Source organism: Panthera leo, chromosome D1, assembly GCF_018350215.1.
Source record: "Panthera leo isolate Ple1 chromosome D1, P.leo_Ple1_pat1.1, whole genome shotgun sequence".
NCBI classification, from domain to species: Eukaryota; Metazoa; Chordata; class Mammalia; order Carnivora; family Felidae; genus Panthera; species Panthera leo.
The window spans coordinates 37,759,215-37,781,978 of NC_056688.1; the positions used below are offsets into that span (position 1 = coordinate 37,759,215).

General features: G+C 38.7%; 1 protein-coding gene across 3 annotated transcripts in view; it reads left to right on the forward strand.

Moving 5' to 3' along the window:
• Positions 1–22,764, forward strand: part of MTMR2 (myotubularin related protein 2) — a 116,833-nt gene that overhangs the window by 23,432 nt on the left and 70,637 nt on the right. For 2 of the 3 annotated variants that reach the window (XM_042906999.1, XM_042907000.1), the window contains one exon: positions 17,565–17,670. In XM_042906999.1, coding sequence (XP_042762933.1) covers positions 17,565–17,670 — 106 coding nt within the window. Of the gene's footprint in view, positions 1–17,564; positions 17,671–22,764 lie in introns of those variants that run through there. The other variant, XM_042907004.1, reaches the window with a different exon arrangement.

Genomic DNA, 22,764 nt, shown 5'->3' on the forward strand with positions numbered 1-22,764 from the left:
TCTACTTTATCTGTATAAATGAGAGGTGTTTCACTAGAAAGATCTCAGGGTCTTTGAAAGTTATAATATCCTATAATTCACTGGCCGACCATCAGAATAGTTGGTTAACTGATGCGTATAAGCATTTGAAAAAAAGAATTTGAAAAATACAGTGTAACTCTAGTTACCTACTATACAGCTTAATGTCATTGTAAGGTGTGGGCAGTCACCAAGCAGGATCAGAGTGAGAAATAGGGCTGAAGAGAGGGTAGGCCAGATGGTACCAGTAGCAAGTATTTGTGGATGCGGGGCTGAGAAGACTAAAGATATGTTCGAAAATCTTTTGCACAGAGGTGATAACTGGAGCTGTGGGAGTCTGTATTTCTGAGAGATTGAGCACAGAGCGCAGAGCCAAGGTTAGAACTTTCAAGAGAATCTATATTGAGAGGGCAACTGGAAGAAAAGAGCAGAAAAAAACAGTATAAAGAAGGGCAGTAGGGGCGCCTAGGTGGCGCAGTCAGTTGGGCGGCTGACTATGGCTCAGGTCATGATCTCGTGGTCCGTGAGTTCGAGCCCCACGTCGGGCTCTTTGCTGACAGCTCAGAGCCTGGAGCCTGCTTTGGATTGTGTGCCTCCCTCTCTCTCTGCCCCTTCCCTGCTTGGTCTCTGTCTCTGTCTCTGTCTCTGTCTCTGTCTCTCAAAAATAATAAACATTGGGGCGCCTGGGTAGCTCAGTCGGTTAAGCGTCCGACTTCAGCTTAGGTCACGATCTCGCGGTCCGCGAGTTCGAGCCCCGCGTCGGGCTCTGGGCTGATGGCTCAGAGCCTGGAGCCTGCTTCCGATTCTGTGTCTCCCTCTCTCTCTGTCCCTCCCCGTTCATGCTCTGTCTCTCTCTGTCTCAAAAATAAATAAACGTTAAAAAAAAAAATAATAAACATTAAAAAAAAAAGAAGAAGGGCAGTAAATTTTAATGGCAATGGAAGTGTAGGGAGAAAAGCAACTCAACAGGGAGGCAGTGATAATACTATCTACCTCTTTGGAGAGGTTAAGGAGGGTAAGAACTGAGAGGAATGAGGTGCCCCTGCATTTGTTCCTCAGGGCATTAATGACATCCAGAGAGCAATATCAATTGAATAGTTGAAGGTAGACTTCAGTGTGTTATTAATGATTCTGACATAGATTCAGCAACTCACTATTGAGTTCCTGCTACCTGTCCAGTGTTGTGTAAAGCCTATGCATGCCTGTACACACACAGACACACACCTTCCAAAGGAGGAAAGACTGCCCTTAAACCTGAGAAGAGATATGTCATCATTCTTCTTTTTTTGAATGTTTATTTTTGAGAAAGAGAGAGAGAGAGGAGAGCAGAGGATCTGAAATGGGCTCTGCGTGGACAGCAGCCATCTCGATGTGGGGCTCGAACTCACAAGCTGTAAGACCATGACCCGAGCCAAAGTAGGACGCTCAACCAACTGAGCCACTCAGGCGCCTTGAGAAATGTCATCATCTAAGATAGGAAGAAAGAGTCAGTGTGGATATAGATAAATTTACTGAGAGAGGGACAAGAAGTTAAGACAGTTCATGCCTCATTATTTTAGTGTTTTCATTTATACTACATTATTGTCGCTAGAACATTGTATAGACCACGTTGACATAGTAATTGATTTAACATATTAATAAATCCATTGGATTTTACTCTTATTTTCCTTTACTGCTCTGTAGTATTATATACTGTTAACTATTGATTTTAAAACATTCTTTTGGTTTTCACTAAACTCTTTGTTTTTTCCATCTACTTTTTTCTATAGTTCTACCTCCAGTCTCTATTCTGTGAAAATAAATGTAGTTCCATTCACTAAATCTCACATCTCTTTTTGCTGTGTATGCTGTTCCAAAGCTACATGATTCAGTTTCATGGCTTTAGCTATCACGTAACTGTAACCTCTCCAGGGAATGTCAAAACTAGAAAAGTTTTGCATTTCCACTTACTTGATGAACACATTCATGTGGATATTTTGTGAGAACCTCAGATTCAACAACATCAAAATCTATTGCATGTTTCCACATATCTCATTCAAACTTTTTCTCCTGTATTTCCTATTTTTGTTATTCTGTGGCCCATTTCAGTTGTCTATTAAGAGACCTAATTCAGTAGGCTATTAACTCAGTTCCTGTAGAATTTCCCCTCCGTCGATATTCCATAAGCCAGCAAAATATATAACACTTCTACTCAGAAATGTTTAATGGCTTCCCCTGCCTCTAGAATGGAATCTGAATTCTTGGTATCCAGGTTTCTTCACAGAACATAGTTCAGTCTTTCTCGCCTCCACCCCTGCCATGACCCACAAAGCCAGTCACATTTGCTTCCCCAAATAATCTATGCTGTTCTCCCTCTCTCAGTTGTTTTCACTCTTCCCTTCTACCATTAAATCCTACTAACAGGCCAGTGTCCCTTAGAAATGACACATCTTTCAAGTCTGCCTAGCCTGTCCCATCACATTCAATCTTTTCTTCCTTTATTCTCCTGTGGTATTTTTAAGCTACCCTTATAGCATTCATCACAATCAGATCCCCAGATAGTTAAAAAGGGGTTTGCCCTTCCCATGAGGCTGTCATTTGGGAGCACACCTAATATTGTTGTATCGTACATACTGTCACAGTTGTCACAGTGCACTCATGTAACAGAGTAAGTAGTAAACTGACACTGCCTGCCTGCTTGCCTGCCTGAATGAATTGAATGAATGGATGAATAAAGAAATGCATGACCAAGTCAAATGTGAAATCTTTTGGCCTACTAGTGTATGAGGTGCTGCGTGTTTTCCCTGTGGATGCCCTTGATGCCACCTCAGTCTTAAAAATTTCAAGACGAAACTTGTCAGTTCCCCAAACTACCTACTTTTCTTTTTTGCTGCTTTGGCACACTGGTTGCTCAGTCAGCAAGACTTGGGATCGGATTTTGATCCCTTTCTCATCATGTCGCGTTATTTGCCAAGTTCTATTGATTCTGTCTCCATGGTGTCCCTTGTATCCACTCCCATTTCATTTTTACTGCTAAGTTAGGCTCTTAGTTCTTCTGACTTGGGGAGGTCTCCAAATAGATATTCCTGCCCTTGTCATCTGTTCTTTGACCTGTTCTTAAAATAATCTTCCTAAAACACAGAAACTTTCAGTAGCTTCTCACTGCTTTCAGAGCTAAGTATCTAAATATCTACTTATTTGTCATGACCTTCTACCATTTCAGGCTTTTCTCTGATTATGTGTTACAAGTATCCTATACTCCAAAGTGGTCTGTGTCTTACAGTAGCTGTAACATCCCCTCACTCCTTTTTTTTTTTTTTTTTTTCCATGCTGTGTCTTTGCTTAGTGAAATTGTTGAGAAGGTGTTGAACCTCTTCCATATTTTGGCTAACCTCCAACACTCTTTAGTAAAGCCTTTCTCAAGCCCGTACATAAGAGCTGTACATGAGCTTTTCAATTTCCAGACCTCTAAGTGGTTTATTTTTCTCTTATTCATTTTTCGTATTCTACATTGTGCTGTGTTTTACGTGTGTGTGTGTGTGTGTGTGTGTGTGTGTGTGTGTACTTGAATTAAGGATATTAGAGTGAAAACTCAGCAGGTGCAGAAATCCTGTGTTATTTATCTCTGTATCTCAAGGAGTTCCTAGAACGGTACTGCCTGGCATATAGTGGGTACTCAAGACTATTGATTACATTAAACTGAGATATGGAATAACTGAAACCATATGCTAGTGAAGGGAGATGACAATTTATAGTATCAGAACTGAGAAAAGACCCCCACCCCTTTTTTTATTTTTTACAATTGGGTCATTAGTAATTACAGAAAAAGCCATTTTATGGGATTCATTAGAGGCAGAAGCCAGATTGCTAGGGATTAAGGAGTGAGTGGGTACTGAGAAAATGGAGCCAGTGAGGGTAGACACTTTGTTGTAATGTGGAAGGTGGCTAACCTCTTAAGAAATGGAATGTGATCTGCAGATTTGGAAAGAGAGTTGTGAAGGAAAACCACATGTGGTGTTTGAAGGAAAAATGAGTGTGCTGTCAGAAACATGAGTGCCAAAATTACTCCAAATCATACGTTTTCATTTTTCACCCTGGCAGAGGAGTGCTCCAAGTGAGTCAGGCCTCTGAAGCTAATACCAAGTTGCAGTGTAGGGAGGGCACAAGGTTAGAGTAAATGAGCACACGTAGCATAAGAAGCCTTGGAAACATAACCATGCTGGGCATTGGGAAGGGTGATGTTCTGAGTCAGAGGAGTTTATATTCCTGTGTTCCAGTTTAATGTGATGAACTTATTTAGAAGAGTTACTGAGCCAGTCATATATATATATATATATATATATATATATATATATATATATTTATATTTATATTTATATTTATATTTATTTATTTATTTATTTTAGGGAATCTCTTCCCTTAATTATTATACATATATGTTTTGAAATGTAAGATACTTAAAAAAGAATCATTACTTAGCAAAATTAGAATATTTTTCAAATGCATTTTATTTTATTTATTTATTTTTTTAAAAATGTTTTTTATTTATTTTTGAGACAGAGAGAGACAGAGCATGAACGGGGGAGGGGCAGAGAGAGAAGGAGACACAGAATCAGAAGCAGGCTCCAGGCTCTGAGCCATCAGCCCAGAGCCTGACGTGGGGCTCGAACTCACGGACCGCGAGATCGTGACCTGAGCTGAAGTCGGATGCTTAACCGACTGAGCCACCCAGGCGCCCCTCAAATGCATTTTAAAAGATAGATATAGTTCCTACAGTTTCATAGTTCCTATGAAAACAGTGAAAATATTTAAAGAAATTGTGGCTTAAATATCTTGATAGGCTGTCATTCTGTGTACCTGTAGGCGGGGGTGTTGAATTTATACAGTGATAACTCAGAGCTCCTGAAATAAGTGTAGCTGTTATATTTAGTTTTAGTTTCCCTAAAGGATATTTGCAAATATCCCCTTAAAAACTATGTTGTCAGAAATACAATATTGGAATATTTCTATTTAGTCCTAGTCTTAACTTCATATTTAAGACTAAGGCTGTGATTATAGAATTAGAAAACATAAGTAGATACAAACACATAACACTTTTTGGGCAATTTAATTTTTCAGCACTTATTTAGATACTATATCGATATAACACAAGGTAGAATACTCCTTTCAGAAGGCATAGACTGTGTTAGAACTAAAAGGGATCATTAGGCCAGGGTTCTTAATCTTCAAGTCCCTGACATTGTAAGTAAATCAGAGAACAGCTTTCATGAGACTCTCAAAGACAACTAGGATCACCAAAAGGCACCACTAAAATGGTCTAATTGTTACTTTTCACAGATAATAAACCAGAATGGGGAAATGGGGAAAAAGTCATTTGTCCAAGGATATTGCTTGGTTTTTTGGTTCCCTACTACTTTTTAAACCATCCCAATGGAAATAACACATAGTCCAAAACCAATTCCCAGCTGTTAAGGATTATTTGTTACTCACTTAAGACATAATCTCTTTAAAGAAATGTTTGTTCTAGTGTGCTAAGAAGTTTTTAAATGTAAATGGAACACTATATATGGTGTATAAGACAATATACACACATTAACTCCAGAAGGAAAATGAGATCATTTACCTTCCTCTGTCCTTGTTCTGTCCCTCCCTCTCCCCCCACTCCCTTTACCAAGTTTCTTTTTCATTTTGTCTTGGATATGCTAGTCATGGCCTCTGATGAATCATCCAGTCTTTGATCATTCTCATTCATTTTTTCACTCACTAGTTGATTCAAGAAATATTTCCTGAATGCCTGCTCTATGCCAGGCACCATACTAGGTCCTAGGAATAGAATGGTGAGCAAAATTGACATGGCACCTTCCTTCCTTGAAGTATGTGTTCTTGGGGGACATAGATGTTAATCAAACATTTGTAAAGATACGTAAGAACAGGATTTTGTAGTTAGGAAGAACTAAAAACACGAAGTACTGAGAGAACAACTAGTAAGTAAGGTGTCTGAGGCATCTGTTCAGATTTCCCTGAGGAGGTGATGTTTCAGTTGAGAACTTAAGTCAGGAAGGAGTTTGGAATAACCATGCTCCCTGCAGAGGGGCCAGCATATTTAAGGATCTCCAAGAAGGCCAGTGTGATTGGGCTGAGGAGAGCAAGGGGAAAGAGAGATGCACAAGAGGAAGCTGGAGGAGGAGGTGGGGAGCAGATCATGTAATGACTTGAAGGCTGTTTGAGGTAAGAGGAAGGGGGAGGCCATTGGAGGATTTCAAGCAGGGGAATGGCCATTCTGGTTTTGACTTTCTGGCTCTTATGAATAATGCTGTTATGACCATTTGTGTACATTTATATGTATTCATGTGTTCTTCTTGGTGGACATACGTTTTTATTTTTCTTGGGAATATATTTAGGAGTGGAATTGCTGGGTCATTTGGAAATTCTGTGTCACCTTTTAAAGGACTGCCAGACTGTTTTCCAAAGTGGCTCTTTATCACTTTACAGTTCTCCCAGCAGTGTAGGAGGGTTCCAGTTTCTCCTTATCTTTGCTAACATTTGTTATTGCCTGTTTGACTATAGCCACCCTAGATGGTGTGGAGTGGCATCTTATTGTGAGCCCCTTGCTTTTTCTTAGCAAGGCTTTTAAGTCTGGCATTTAGGATTCTCAGTGATCTGGCACCAGGCTACCTATTTGCCCTTTTATCCATTTAGTTTGAGTAACTATTCAAAATCTGCCCTGTACTTTCCCAGACTCTTTTCAGAATTTTCTTGTCATATGTGCATATTCTTGTGATTTGCAAAGCCCTGATCTGTGCCTTGCAATCTTTAAAGGCCCAGTTTTCTGTCTTCTTCATTTTATCATTGAGCCATATGGAATTGTTGATATTTGACCATTTTACCTATAGAAGTAGCAATTTCAGATGGTTCATTTTAATGTATTTCTTGCTTTCCTCTAATCCTCAGATTACTACCATTTCCCCTGAGGTTTTTTTTTTTTTTTTTTTTTTCTCCTAGCCTTTGTTTCTGCCTCTCATGGTATTGATGTGCTGATGTGGTATAGCTTCTCTTACAGGGCTGAGATCTCAAGGGCAGAAGCTATTCTATAGCCCAGTATTTTGTACAGAGTAAAGGTTTGGTAATTGTTAACTGTCTTTACGAGGAATATGTGCACTATATAATGAATCAGTATAAACATAGTACGTCAGTATAAACGTTAGCTATAACTGAATGTGCAACATGCAAACATGTTGGAATGCCTGGACTTATTGGAAGGAACCAGTATGAATCACTTCGGGACTGGCTTCTTAGGGGAAATGAACCCTTAACAGAAGTTTTAGGTAGTTAAAAGCCACAGTTGGTCAGAAGAGAAGACATTTGGAGAGGAGATTAAAAAATACTCAAAGCGGAAAGTGGGAAGAGTCTAGCTGCATGAGAATCGGGTTTGGGTAAGCCAGAGTCAATGGAAGCGTGAGCTAGAATTAGATATGGCAGAGAGCTCTGACACTCTGAAAGCTGTGATGCCGAGATCTGATTTGATGAGGAGGCAGCTGGGGGCCAGTATAAGCACCTTTGTCATAATAAATGCAAGTGCTAAGGAAGTGTTGGAGAGATGCTTGAGGAAAATTCTTCTTGGAGGTTTGAATATAATAGAGAGAGATGAGACTAACATCCCTGAGTGATTGTAGGCATGAGCTGGTTCCGGCTTTTTCACCAAGTTTTATTGGCTAGAATTAGACATGAAAATGGGAAAAAGGGGCACCTGGGTGGCTCAGTCAGTTAAGTATCTGATTCTTGGTTTCAGCTCAGGTCATGACTTCACAGTTCCTGAGTTCAAGACCCGTGTTGGGCTCCACACTGGCAGTGTGGAGCCTGCTTGAGATTCTGTCTCTCCCTGTCTCTCTCTCTCTCTCTGTCCCTCCCCTGCTCATGCTGTGCCTGTCTCTCTCAAAATAAATAAACCTTAAAAAATTAAAAAAAAGAAAATGGGAACTAAAAATTATATTCAGTGTGAAAGAAAGGAAAGGAAGAAGAATGGAAAATACAAACTGTTTCTTCTTGGAAATTAGTTTGTGCAGTTGGAATAGCTGTTAAGTTGAGGTAAACAGTTTTGGGAAACGTAGTTAGTTCTCTGGAAAACAAAAATAGGCCAAATGAATCAATATTCAGCTTCTACTCTGGGTTTTCTCAGAGAAGCGTTCTTCGTCCTGTTACTATTTACATACTCTGGATCTGGACAACGCTGGCTCTGTCACTTATTAGCTGTGTGACTTTGGGCAAATTACTCAGCATATCTTTCTAGAGCACTTAAAGCTGTTTTTAAGAAACTGAGAGAAAAGCCCAGGGTCACGTATTTCTTATTTGATGCTGTCAGAATGATAACCTAGGCCAACTGTATTTCCATCTAGTGATATTTCCATCTTACACCACTGCTTTTAAGACTGCTGCTTGTCAACAGCGTGGTAGCTGAGTTCAGATAAATACTGGGTTCCTAAGCTTACTAGTAGTTTTTTCTTTCTTTCTTTCTTTCTTTCTTTCTTTTTTTTTTTTTTAATATTCTAAAGCTATGATGCTTTGAATTTTTTAAAGAAGTTTTCAAGTATACACAAAAGAGAGAGTTGTACAATAAGCCTCTGATTACCCATCACCCACATTGAAGAGCTGACCAAGAATTTGTCATATTTGCTGTATCTTTTTCTTGTTTTCTCCTAAACTATTTTGAAGCAAATCATGTCTTCAGTGTGCGTATTTAAAAGGTATAAACATTTTTCCACATAATCTCATAATGACACCTGAGAGTATTAGGAACGGCTCTTTTTCTCACGTAAGGCTCCTCCATACCACGTTCCCCCAGTTGTCTAAAAACTATCAATTTGTCATATAGATACAAAAGCCAGACATTACAAATGATTATAACCGTGAAGCCTCTTAATTTAGAGCAGTTTCCCTCGATTTAATTTTGCTATCCTTGTCCATTTGCAGACTTTTTCTATAGACCATCTCTCTGTGGTTTATTTACACGTTTGTCTGTACCTGTGCTATCCAGTGCATTCGCCATTAGCTACCTGTGGCCGTTGAGCACTTGAAATATGGCTAGTCTGAATTAAGATGTGTTGTGAGTATAAAATCCACATCCAATAGTTATGAAATAAAGAACGTAAAGTATCTCATTAATACCTTTTTATGTTGAAATGGTAAAGATTATCATTGATGACATCATTAGGTCTCTTCCAGTGGGACTCTTCTGTCCATTTTAATACTTTTTAGAACTTCATATCTTATTTTGTATAGAAGGAAAATACTTTTTTTGTTTTCTTTTAGAGAGAGAGAATGCACACAAGCACATGTGTGAATGGGGGAGGGCGAGAGAGTGAAAATCTTAAGCAGGCTCCTCGCCCAGTGTGGAGCTCGACCTTTGCTCAATCTCATGACCGACCATGACATCATGACCTCAGCTGAATTCAAGTTGGACGCTTAACTGACTGAGCCACCCTGGGTGCCCCAGAAAAAAAAGTACTGTTAAATCGGAAATCTTCCACTTCAAAATCCAAGAGAAACTCCTTTGGTGACTTTCATCTTCTGTGACCATCAGTTCAGGGTTGCTTCCAAAATACAATATAAGCCAGGGCAGCTTAAATCACAGTAATTTATTTCTCTCAGTTCTGGTGTCTGGGAAGTCCAAGATCAAGTTGCTAGATGATTCAGTTCCTGATGAGGGCCTTCTTTGACTGGCTTACAGGTGGCTGTCTTCTTGCTATGTCCTTGCGTGGCCTTTCCTCCTTTCCTCAGTGCATTTATTGTTTGGGGATGGGGTGGGGGAGGGGAAAGACTGAGGCAGGTGAGGGATGCAAGCCTTCTCTCTTTCTCTTCTTATAAGGCCACCAATCTTAAGGGAATAGGACCCCACCATTATGATCTCATTTAAACTTAATTACCTCCTGAAAGCCCTATCTCCAATTACAGTCACACCAGGGGTTAGAACTTCAACATAAGAATTTGGGGTGGGGGCACAATTCAGTCCTGAGTGATGACAGGCTTCATTTTTAAATGACATTCACAGTGTCAATGCGTGTGCTTCTATAGCGATGGTAATATTCATTTTTTTAAATACTTTAGCATAACAGTGTCCAAGAGGAATAATTTCTTATTTTGTCAATACCAGATCTTTAATGTTAGTTCCTGCTATTTTACTCCCTTAGCAAATCTTTGGTTACAGTCACTGGGGGAATTTATATTCTCACTTGTAATATGTCACAGCTGGAATAGTATTAATGAGAGATGACCCAGCAGCTTTGCCATTACGAATGTATTTATTCAACTAATCTGACTTGGGGGATAATACATGTTACATGTACAGTGATATTCCTTTGTCATAAATAATAATAACCAACACTTACATGTGCCAGATATTCTTTTTCAGACACTTTACATGTTTTATTGAGAGCAAGGAAGAGGAGAAACGATCTGTGCTAAAGAAAGAATCTTGGAATAGTATACAATAACAAAAGTATCTGAGAGGAGCTTGTAAGTGAGTAAATGCAATAAAGTATACAGGTCTTATGATCAAAAAACATACAGTGTACAGTAAAGGGAGATGAATGGGGCAAAGTGGGCATGGAAGTGCATGGAGGCCATTGCAGGTAATGTCAGCAGGATTAGCAAAAGACAGAGGTATGAAATTGCTAGAAAATACAGGGAATCTGCAGGCCATTCCCAATGATTTCAGATGAGTAAAAGCTATAGCTGGTTATATACAACAAGGGCCAGATCATGGAAGACTTCAAGTGTTATGTTAAGGAGTTTGGGCTCAATTTGGGAGGGATTGAAGAATCACTGAAAATTTAAGTTGGGGAATGATACGATCAAATCTCCAGTTTTGAAAGGTCACTTTGGTATTCGTTTGGGATGATATATTGGGTGTGTAGGAGAAATGAGACAGGTGATTTGCTATAGTCCAGGTAAGAGATGTTGAATTAAAAGAGTAAAAATTAGGATGGAAAAACGGATGCATTTGAGATGATAGGGAGGTAGACTGTATACAACTTCGGATTGATTGGATGTGATGGGTTGCTGAGCACTGCTGAGCACTCATGTCCTAAGGGGCCCCAGTTTGAAGATTTCTTCTATTAGTAGCCAAGCTTTAGCACAGGCGAAGACAGATCATTATATTGATTCAAATTTAGGGATTAACAGAGCAGTGATGGCCAACGGATAGGATATAAGGTGCTGAATGTTTGCCAAAGAGATTTTAAAATATTGCTATACATTTTAGGTTGGATAGGGAGGCAAGTGAGAGGCAAAAGGAGAGCAAAAAAGCATGAATGATAATGACAAATGGAGGGGTTGAGAGATGAGTTGTCCCCATTGTGTTGAAGATTAGATGAAGGGAAAGTTAAGAAAGTGAGATTTCTGGAAAGGATACCATCTGTCTGTGGAGAGAGATTGGTTTCCTTGTGTTTAAGATTACCGAGACTGCGTAGTTCCCAGAAATGATGAAGTCCAGGGTGTGACGAGAGAAGTGCATTGCTAAAGTGGGAATGTGGGTGAGGGATGTAGGAACTGAGGCGTTTCGAGACAGGTTGTCGCTGGTTTATCCTTGTGGACCTTGAAATTCCCATGATGATGGCTTTGCAGCAGAGAGAAGCTCTGAAGAAGAGGAAGTAAGGCAACTGAAAAAAAGTTCTTAGTGAGTGACGAGGAGTAATGAAAAGGTAGGTGGATGACAGTAACAAGGAAGCTGTATAGCCAAATGCCAGGAACCTCAGAAGAAGCCTTTTACGGAAGGTGGAGAAGTAATACTAGTGGAGAAACATGGGAGTGGAGCTGGGAAAGTGCTGGTTTCACCTTTGGGTTTTGTTAGATGTGGGGGAAGAGTGTCTAGAAAAGGCTGCAGGGCAGTGGGTTCCCGGGAGGAGGTGTCAGCTGGGGCACAGAGAAGGAGGGAGAATTCTATTGAGGATGTGAGGCAATCAAGTCACTCTGGGGTACAGATTCTATAGCGTTAGTAGCTGAAAGAAGACCTGAGCCGGGAGAATGGACAGAGGAAGGACATAGTCCAGAAGACCTGGCATTTTTGAAGAGAGGCTCAGGCTGACAGGGGCGGCAGGAATGTTCGGGCAGACTGCAGTGAAGTTTGTGGGCCTAGGAAAACCGAGGACTAAAGTGGTGGTGGTGGTTACTTGATGAGGTTAACAGACTGCAGTCTTTGCTCCGAGTTCAGATGCCTTGCCAGTTACAAGATTCTTATCCTCTAGCAGCTTATAATTTAAGAAAGAGATGGCCACATAACCAAAGAACTCTAGTCTAATGTGGAAAGTGTTAGGTGTGATTATAGAGTAGAGGCAGAAGTCTGTGAAAGTGTAGAGGAATGGGACTTTAGTTCCAGCTGGAACACCAGGGGAAGACTTCTTGGAAAGCTTGCTTTTCAATTGGGTCTTAAAGAGCAGGTAGGATGTTAATAAAGAGATGGGGAGAAAGAGGTGTTCTGTTTTGGAATAGTGTGAGCGAAGACATGAATTCAGGGAAATAAAGAGCTTGTTTGTGGAACGGCTCATAAAAGATACACAAAGAAAGTTTGACTTCAATATGGAGCAAAGGAGCAGTGGAAAAGAGTAGTGGTCATTAGATTGTATTATACCAGTGGCCCTTGACGATCAGAAGCACTCGTAGAACCCATCTGACGGAAGAAAAGCTAACTGAAAATAGAGCTCTGCATTCTAGGGCATTTGTGGCTGCCTTCAGTCTGAGTAGCTGTAAAGGGCAGCACTTCCTGTTTATACCAAGAGAACTTTTAATGGTTCTGGGGCGTGTGTGTGTGTGTGCACGCACGTGTGTGCCATAATCACAAGAACAGCACTAGGATATATACCCTACTGTGGTCTCCCCCAGCCTCTCATTACTTGCCTGGGGATTGAAACCTTTTGTAAACTGGTTATATTGAAGTATACACATCAGTGCTGCTTTACATATAACATTGTGCATCATAGTATCTTCTCTGAAAGAAGTTAATAATTAAAAGCTGTTTGCCACACGTTTGCTTGAAAGACTGATTCTATGAATCTGAGACTACAAGTTATTAGTTGCAGAACTTAATTTTTTTTGTTATTTTATTTCCCTTAGATTTATTTGCTTCATGCTTTGGCTTTAAAGAACCATTTGCTTTCTTAGTGGGACATGCTATTATATCTTCTCTGTCAGAATTATTTTTTCTGAGTAATATACTACCCGTAGTTCCAGATTGGTTTATTGCCTTTAATTTTATCTGTTCTCTCAGAAGGTCAACTATGCATAAGAAGTAGTACACATTTGAACTTGGCCAAAATAGACTTTATGAGGTGTTGCTATATCATTTAGAATTGTATTTGGCTGTATAGAATATAAAACTCCATTGCAGTGATTTAAGAAATTGAGCTTCATTTTTTTTTACATAACAAAATTACACAAGTAGGGAGTTGGTGTGGATTCCGCTGCTCAGTGATACTATGAGGACTTTCTGTTCTTCCTGTTGTTTGGCTCCTTGTTCTCAGCAGGCCAGCGTGTTGGTCATGTTTACAAGATGGCTGCAGTGTTTCCAGGCTTTACATTCTTGCTCCAGGCAAGACCAAATGGGAAAGGTTAAGGACTACCCTGCTGTTTCTGCTCTCCTTTATTAAGAAAATAAAAGGTTTCCATAACCATTAGCATGGTTCCTCTTAAATTCACTGACCAAAATTGTGTCCCATGGTTCTCCTAGCCAGGAGGGAGCCCAAAGGAATCTTGTTATGTTGGGCTGGGCACATACTGCCCTCATCAAAGTCAGGAAAAACAGAGGTTCGTATGTACATGGAGTAGGCAACAAATCGTATCTCTCAAAATATTGTGCCAGAGTTTGATTATTTTACCTGGTACTTTAATACAGATGGTATTTAATTAATCAGAAGTTGGCTACAACAACAAAAAAATAAAAGAGGAGGAAAGGAAGAAAACATTCTCAGTCTGTCAATTTCTCTTTCCTTACATTATAAAAAACTAGATAATAGAATTTCTTATGGCTGCTCCTTTGTGTAATATTATAGGTTCTTGGGTGTAAATAAATAACAACCACAAATCATACCTTGAAATAGTTAATAAAATAAATATATGTTTGCATTTGAAAAAAAAATATTATGAAGAGCTTCCACTGGAATACCGGTTTTAATACATTTAAATGGATTTCTTTTGGGAGAGATGATTTTCACATTGTATAAATATACAAAAGTGTTTTGCAGATGGCATGATCTTATACGTGGAGAACTGTAAAAGCTCTACGAAAAAACTGTTAAAACTAATAAGCAGATTCAGGAAAGTTATAGGATAGAAAATCAACATGCAGAAGTCAGTTAGGTTTCTATTTACTAACAATAAACTCTCCAAAAGAGAAATTAAGAAAACAATTCCATTGCAATAGCATCAAAAAGAGTAAAATATTTAGGAAAAAATTCAACCAAGAGGTTAAAGACTTGTACAAAGAACACTATAAAACTGTGATGGAAGAAATTGGAGACACAAATCAATGGAAAGTTATCCTTTGTTAATGGATTAGAAGAATTAATCTTAAAATGTTCATGCTAACCGAAGTGATCTACAGATTCAGTAGATATTTTCTATAAAAAATTTCTATTTTCTATTTTCTCTATAAAAATTCCAGCAGCATTTTTGATAGCCTGAAATCAGTGTGTAACCACAAAGCCCCAGAATAGCTAAAGCAGTCTTCAGCATGAAGAGTAAAGCTGGAGCCATCATACTTCCTATCTTCAAACTGTACTACAAAGCTATGGTTATCAAAACAGTATGGTACTGGCATTAAAAAAATAGATAACATTGACCAGTAGAGCTGGATAGAGAGCCCAGAAATAAAACCACACACATACAGTCAACTTATCTTTGAAAAGGGTGCCAAAAATGTATAGTCATTTTGTTAAAAATGGGTATCCACATGCAAAAGAATGAAATTGGACCCTGATATTGCACGATACATAAAAATCAACCCCAAATGGACCAGATGTTTAATTATAAAGCCTGAATCTATAAAACTCCAAGAGGAAAACAGGGGAAAGGCTCCTTGGCATTGGTCTGGAAATGGTTTCTTGGATTTGACACCACTAGCACAGGCAACAAAAGCAAAAGTAAACTAGCAGGATTATATCCAATTAAACAGTTTCTCTACATCAAAGGAAACAACAAAATGAAAAAGTGATGTAAAGGATGTAAGAAAATATTTTCAAACCATGTATCTATCTGTTAAGGGGGAAATGGGGAGATTCTGAGCAAAGGGACAAGGTTTTAGATATACAGTGAATAGTTCAGGGACCTCATGTATAGCCTGGTGACCATTGTGAGGAATATTGTATTGTTTACTTGAAATTGCCAAAAGGATAGATCTCAAATTCTCTATACACACAAAAAAGGTAACTGTGTGAGGTGATGAATGTTGAAATTAGCTTGATTGTGGTACTCATCTCACAGTGTATACATACATCACATCATGTTGTACATATTAAGGCATTGTACCTACACTATTTCACAATCATGCCTCAGTAAGGCTTAAAAAAATAACAGTAAAAAATGAAGTGACAGTTTCTTTTGGAGGACATGATTTTTCCCATTGTATAAATAATGTACTTAAAGGCAGGTTTATGGTGGACACATTTTAAAACAAAAACAATTTTTTAAAGTTTATTTTGAGACACAGAGTGTGTGTGCACGTGCAAGCAGGGGAGGGGCAGAGAGAGAGGAAGAGAGAATCTTAAGTGGCTCCCCACTGTCAGCACGGAGCCTGATGTGGGGCTTGAACTCAGGAACTATGAGATCATGACCTGAGCTGAATTCGAGTCGAATGCTTAACTGACTGAGCCACTCAGGCACCCCAAATGTGTTTTTTAAGTATCACAATCTCGAGATGGATTCTTTTATCAAAATCTAATGAAAAAATTTTTACTTTTGGTGTGAGAAAGACTTTTAGTATGTTGGGAGTGAAGCTGAGAAAAATATATTTTTTAATCAGAACTTTAAACTTCAGTTCAAAGTGCCTGAAATTTCTCCACCATTGGTTTTTCTTACTTTGAATAATTTTGACTTTCTTTTAGTGATAAGAGGAAATGATGTAAATCATTCAGTTTTTGGCATAGGTATATTTTCACTGTGTTTTGGAATTTAACAAACATGATACATGTTAACAGTATACATAGGCACTGAAGTAGATTTTGTGGAAAAGGAAGACCCAGCTCTCCCTTTTGAGGTGATTAAAATGGAGGAAAATATATATGCCTTAGGTCAGTATACAATTGGAGAATAAAAGTAGAGCGTGATTACTTAAGGTAATGGAAGAAGTAGATAGGCTTGTTTAAAGTATAGAAGTTGATTTAGTGGTAAGGTAAAAGGTGCAAAGACAAGCTCCTCTTTTTGTCTTTAGCTTCTGTTCTGCTTATCCAGCCCTGTTGAACCCTTTGTAGTTTCTCAGAGTGTTCTGTGTTCTTTGATTATTCTACACCTTTGCAGTGCTTTTTGTTTTTGTGTGTTTTTGGAATTCCCTTACTTGTTTTTCAGCTTGGCAATTTCCTATCTTTCAATAACATCTCCTCTGTCACATCTTCCCTGATCTTCCTGAGTAAAGTTAGGTTCCTCCTTCTCCTTTGTCCCATTTTCCCCGTTTCTGTCTCTCTCTTTGTGTTTGTAATGTGTTAACCTCGAAGGTAAAACTATCAGTTATATTTCCAGCAAAATGGGTTTACTCAGAAATGACAGAGAATTGCAGTTTGAGACATGCAAGTTATGGCAAAACCATAGGCAAGTCCAGAGAACAAAGGAGAGGAATGAATGCTCTTTTATATGGAAAAGGGGGCTTTAGGAGGGGCTGTTCCAAACAGGAGGGGCTGTTATAAACAGTCCACTGGAGTAAACTGGGTTTTAAAGTGTAGTGTCTTTGATTGGCCTACTTGTGACAGTCACTCTTTGGCTGGGCTGTTGCCAGGCAAGGAGATAATCTTCCTCCTACTGGGGTAGTAAAGGATAGGCTTCTTCTGTTGGGAATTCAGAGGGCTGCAAGGAGTGGTAGGGCACGAGAGTTCCACCTTCTGGCCTCCCGACTCCCATTTTAAATGAGGCTTCCTTTATTCAGTTTCACAGTGGCCGGTGTTATCACCACGCACCATTTACTTATTTGTCTTTGCCACAGCTTGTGAACTTCGTGAACATGAGGATTATATATTTATCTCCAGATCCTAGTGCCTGGTGTAATGGTTTTGCACATTGGATCATTCAGTGAGTGTTTATTGGATGAGTGAATGGATGGTTGAATGAAAAGAAAGAATTAGTCCAGAGTTTATTTAGCAGTACCAGGGAAGTCTGTTCAGAGGAAATGTGGTACGAATACTTAACCCTGCAGGTATGGAGAGTTTGTAATTTATCAGTATTCGGAGATAAGATTGAATAGGCAATGTAGGACAGGTTGGCAATGAAAGTTTTAATACATAATGGAGTAATAATTAGTAAAATTTCTGAAATCGTGTTTTAAAGCCCCCCTTTTTCAAGTATGTTTTCAAACACTGTGCTTTTGTATTTTGTAGTGCTTCCACTTCTCATTCAGAGAATTCAGTGCATACAAAATCAGCTTCTGTTGTATCATCGGATTCCATTTCAACTTCTGCAGACAACTTTTCTCCTGATTTGAGGGTATGTATGCTGCTTTTATGTTTTGATGTATCTTGTTAGCTGTTTGTTGCCAACACTATGAGTATAGCCTTGCACTAAGTACACAGGAGGTCTTGATGGAGCAGCCTCCCAAGACGTCAGTCTTTATAAAATATCCCAGAACAGCCCAGCAGATTTGGAAGTCTTATTTATTTGCAAAACAAAAATGTATAATTTATTTCTACATTTGATAACTTTTTAGTTCTTTGCCAAAAGATACTTAGTGTATTTTGTTGTGGTATAAAAGATTGTCATGATTACTCCCTTGCTGATTGGCCAATAATAGCTAACATTTTATTGAGTACTTACCATATGCCAAGTGTCCTTCTAAATGCTGTAATGAAATGTCTCTTGTAATACTTCTTTCAATTCTGTGAGGTAGAGACTATTTTCATTATCATTCTGCAGGTAATAATAGCTCAGAGAGATAAATAACGTCCAAAGTCTCATCGCTAATAAATTCTGTGGCTGATATTCTAGCTCATGTAGTCCAGTTCTGGAGCTAAGTCACTTAAATATTATGCGATAGTTGCTACACATCTCGCTATAGTTTAAATACTCTTCTATTTGTTCAAGGTCTTGTTGCTATGAAATTAATCACATCAGTGATATCCTGTAGCATTTTGTACGTTTTTGGATTCATCTGCTTTTCTACAACTGTTTATCTATGAATGATAGAGCAAATGAATTTCATGTGCAGTGCCGACCCTTAATTCTTAGAATCTTTTTATTCCGATCAAGTGGCTGCTTTCCCAGTGGTTATACTTCCCAATTTTAATGAGAACATTGTTTACATTAATGAAGTCATTTGTTGGTGAGCGTATACTGATACTGTATCTTTTCCTTATATTTCACTTTCAGAACAGAATCCGACAAATGTAAGAATGTAGGTTATAAACGTCTGTAAAGACTACTGCTTATTTGTCCTTATCTATCTTTTGTGAAATGTCAGAAAATAATAGCTTGAGTATGACATGACTTTAAATATCACTAAAAATAATAGAGATTTATCTTTATAATCTGGATATCTATTGTGCTAATTATGAAGGCTTCATAATATTCTATTATTTTGACACATAACATACATTTAAGGCAGGTTCATCATTAATAATGCGGGATATAAATCCATCATTCCCTGTCCTTATTTGCTACTTAAAAATACATGTTATATATATACACACACACACACCTAACTTTTGTTTATTCATTATGTTAATGCAAATCCACTGTGGGCCTATAGGCCTCTTGATAATTTTGAATTTTTTTGGCCAACTTCTGGGCAGATTGTATTAGTTAAAAACACCCTTTGTTTTTAACTTTGTATTGTGACTGATAACTCAGAAATGGGAGAAATGTCACTTATGCTTCTTGATATACTTACATTATTAATATTACATTCTACCTGCTGTTTCTTGCCTGAAATAAAATACAATTACATGGTTCAGAATAAACCATTTGTGTGTTCTTGTGAGGATTTAGTTAAACTACTTGAGTGGGTACATATGTGAATTGCATCGCTTCACAGGATGCTGACAGATGGCCTCTGCTGTCAGCTTCTTTGCAGACAGGTCCCCTGTCATTTCCTCACACATCATATGTATTATAAATAAGAGTGACTGACTTACATTGGAACAAAATGAGGGTCATAATGTTAATCTGTATGTTAAACATAATTTATTTCTTATTCTTTTTAGATACTTCTTAAAATTTAGAGCAGTTTTGGATTTACAGAAAAATTTCAAAGATAGTGTGGAGTTCCTATATACTTGACACTTCGTGTCCCCTATGAGTAATGTCTTACACTTGTATGGTACATCTGTCAAAAATAATGAACCAATGTTGAACCATTGTTATTAACTAACGTCCATACATTTTTCAAATACCCTTAGTTTGTACCTAGTTTTCTTATTTTTGTTTTAGGATCCCATCTAGGATATCACATTACATTTAGTTAGTCATGTCTCCTTAGGTATCTTCTGGGTGAGACAGGTTTTTAGACTTTGTTTTTGATGATCCTGACAGTTTTAAAGAGCACTCAGGTGTTCTGTGGAATGTTTGATATTTTATCCACTATTAGACTGGGGTTATGTCTTGTGGGAAAGAAGACCACAGAGGTAAAGAGCCATTTTCATCACATCATATCAAGGGTACATGCTATCAACATGATTTATCACTGTTGATGTTAACCTTAATCACTTGTTGGAGGTAGTGTTAGGATTTTCTTTGCAAAATAATTTTTCTTTTCTCTTCTTTTCATACTATACTCTTTGGAACGAAGTGCTATGCACAGCCCACATTTAAGCCCACCTGTTTGTCAGTGGAACATCTACATATTTTTCATAATTCTTCTACATGGAGATTTGTCTCTTTTCTCTCATTTATTGCTTTATGCAATCATTTATATCAGTATAGACTCGTGGATATCTATTGTATATATATATATATTTTTAAATCTTTTGATTTTTTTTAATGTTTATTTCTGAGAGAGAGAGAGAGAGAGCACGAGTCGGGGAGGGGCAGAGATAGGAGACCCAGCATCTGAAGCAGGCTCCAGGCTCTGAGCTGTCAGCACAGAGTCCGATACGGGGCTCAAACCCACAAACTATGAGATCATGACCTGAACTGAAGTTGGACGCTTAGCTGACTGAGCCACCCAAGCGCCCTTCTATTGTATATTTTGAATTGCAGTTCAGTGCTACTTCGCTGCTCAGATTGTTCCAGCTCCAAATTAGGAGTTATTTCAGCATATCTTTTGTCCCTTTGACATATTCCCATCGTGTTTTTTTCTTCTTTTGTTCTGAGCTGTTTTAGTTTACTAAGGAAGCACTACAGGAGGCTCCAGGCTCATCTTGATATTTCCTAAAATTATCCATTTCTCAAGGAGCCCAGGTTTCTTTTGTTGGAGAATGGTATTGGAAACCAAAATCTGGGCACTAGGTGTGCTTACTTTCTTATTTCATTTTATAATTTGCCAAAAAGGAACAAAGCTCTTTTATTTTCTTTCTGAAGCAAAAGATCATTTGCATGCATTTTATTTGGAGGTAATATTGTGGATAGGGTGATCACATATGCACATCTGTCTGGAGTAGGCTTATTTTATGCCTGTTTTCCCTTCAGATTTAACCTTAGACACAAAAATGTCCTGAATTATTGACTTTCTCAGTACTATGGGGTACCAAGGGCATCTTTTGAATTTATACATCACCTTCATGACAGTAGGAATTATCTCCATTAGTGCCTTATGAATTTAGCATCTTTCACAGTTAGAGGGTCCCTCAGAATTTTTATGAGATGAATGAACTGTACTTTCCATAGTAGTGTGTAGGCTGCCTGTTACCCTGTTCCCTCAATTTTGTTGTTGTTGTTGTTGTAATGTTTTTATTTATTTTTGAGAGAGTGCAAACAGGAGAGGGGCAGGCGGGGACAGAGGATCTGAAGCCGGTTCTGCACTGACAGCAGCAAGCTTGATGTGGGGCTTGAAGTCATGAACCATGAGATCGTGACCTGAGCCAGAGTTGGATGCTCAACTGACTGAGCCATGCAGGTGCCCCCTGTTCCCTCAGTTTTAAAGATATGTTTAGTTGTTAGTCTTCTTTTCAGGTGGGGAGGGAGAAGAATGATTAACATTACGTCAAATGTTAGTATCCTTTAAAAAATGCAGCCCAATTTCGGGTGTGTGCTCTTTTCAGAGGTGGGATGGGAAAAAGGAGGTGCTTCTAATACTTGAGAAACATCCAGCTTGCTATTGATAAATATGTATACATGCCTCATCTAACTTTCACAACAATCCTGTGAGACAGATATTATTACTCTGTTTGGCCAGTGAGAAATCTGCTAATTCAGAAGAGATGAATTAAGTCCTGTGCTTAAAGTCACACAGCTCAGTGTTGTCCTTACACGGTCTCAGGTTGGTCATATTCCTGTACAGCACATTACCCAGAGAGACTGTCCTTCCAAGACTTGGCTGCTCTTTTCGAATGTGCAGTGAGATTTTCTTAAGTAACAAGGAATGTCTTTAATACATTTTTTGAGGTAGCAATAACAGCTTTCAATATTACTTCCTTAATACATGAACATTGCCTTTCTGAATAATCAGAAAACGAGGCTTTTTGTAATAAAAATCTGATCTCCCCTCTCCCCAATTTTCTTAGCGGATTGATATTTTACTTTCAGTGTGTATACCTTTACTGGCCATAAGGTAGGAGTGAGCTAGTTAATTATAGGTGGACGTTAACTGGAGACAGTTGCGTGTTGTTCTCTGCCTGATCGCGGTGCGGCTCTACTCACGAGGTGAAGGGCTTGGTGTGGAAGTGATGGAAATCATCATTCACAGATGATCTGAAGTTGATTAACCTCTAGGCTCTGAGTTCTCCACAGAACCTCAACCATTTACCCCTGCCTTAATCTTTTTAAAACTCCTTTGTAACAGCTTCTAAATAAGTATAAGCAACACCGTGCATTGAAAAGCTAATCCAATTTCGTTAAAAATCTAAAATCACATTGCATAAGTTTTCTACTACAGGTGACACTTGCCTGAAAGGATAGTGTGTTACTTGGTCCAGAGGTGAATGTGAGAGCTTCTGTTAAGGATTTCTTACTGAAACAAGATTTGTTGCTTCTGCGCCAGTAAAGAAGGGGAAATAAGAGGAGGTGTGGAACTGTACTAGACATCTCAAACTTGCATTCATCCACGTGCATTTCTCTTTGTATTTTTCATTTTTAGCCCTGCTTGTTGTGGAAAAAGTTAGATACAGATAAAATCCAGTACATGTGTTTCCAAAAAATTGAGCACAAATTCAGCCTTTGTAAATTGAATCATGCTACCTCGTGAATAATTGTAGAGTGTGTTCTCTTTGCCTCATTTGCTTTTCACTTTGCAGTGAAACTTATTTAATTAAAAAAACAGGGGCGCCTGGGTGGCGCAGTCGGTTAAGCGTCCGACTTCAGCCAGGTCACGATCTCGCGGTCCGTGAGTTCGAGCCCCGCGTCAGGCTCTGGGCTGATGGCTCGGAGCCTGGAGCCTGTTTCCGATTCTGTGTCTCCCTCTCTCTCTCTGCCCCTCCCCCCTTCATGCTC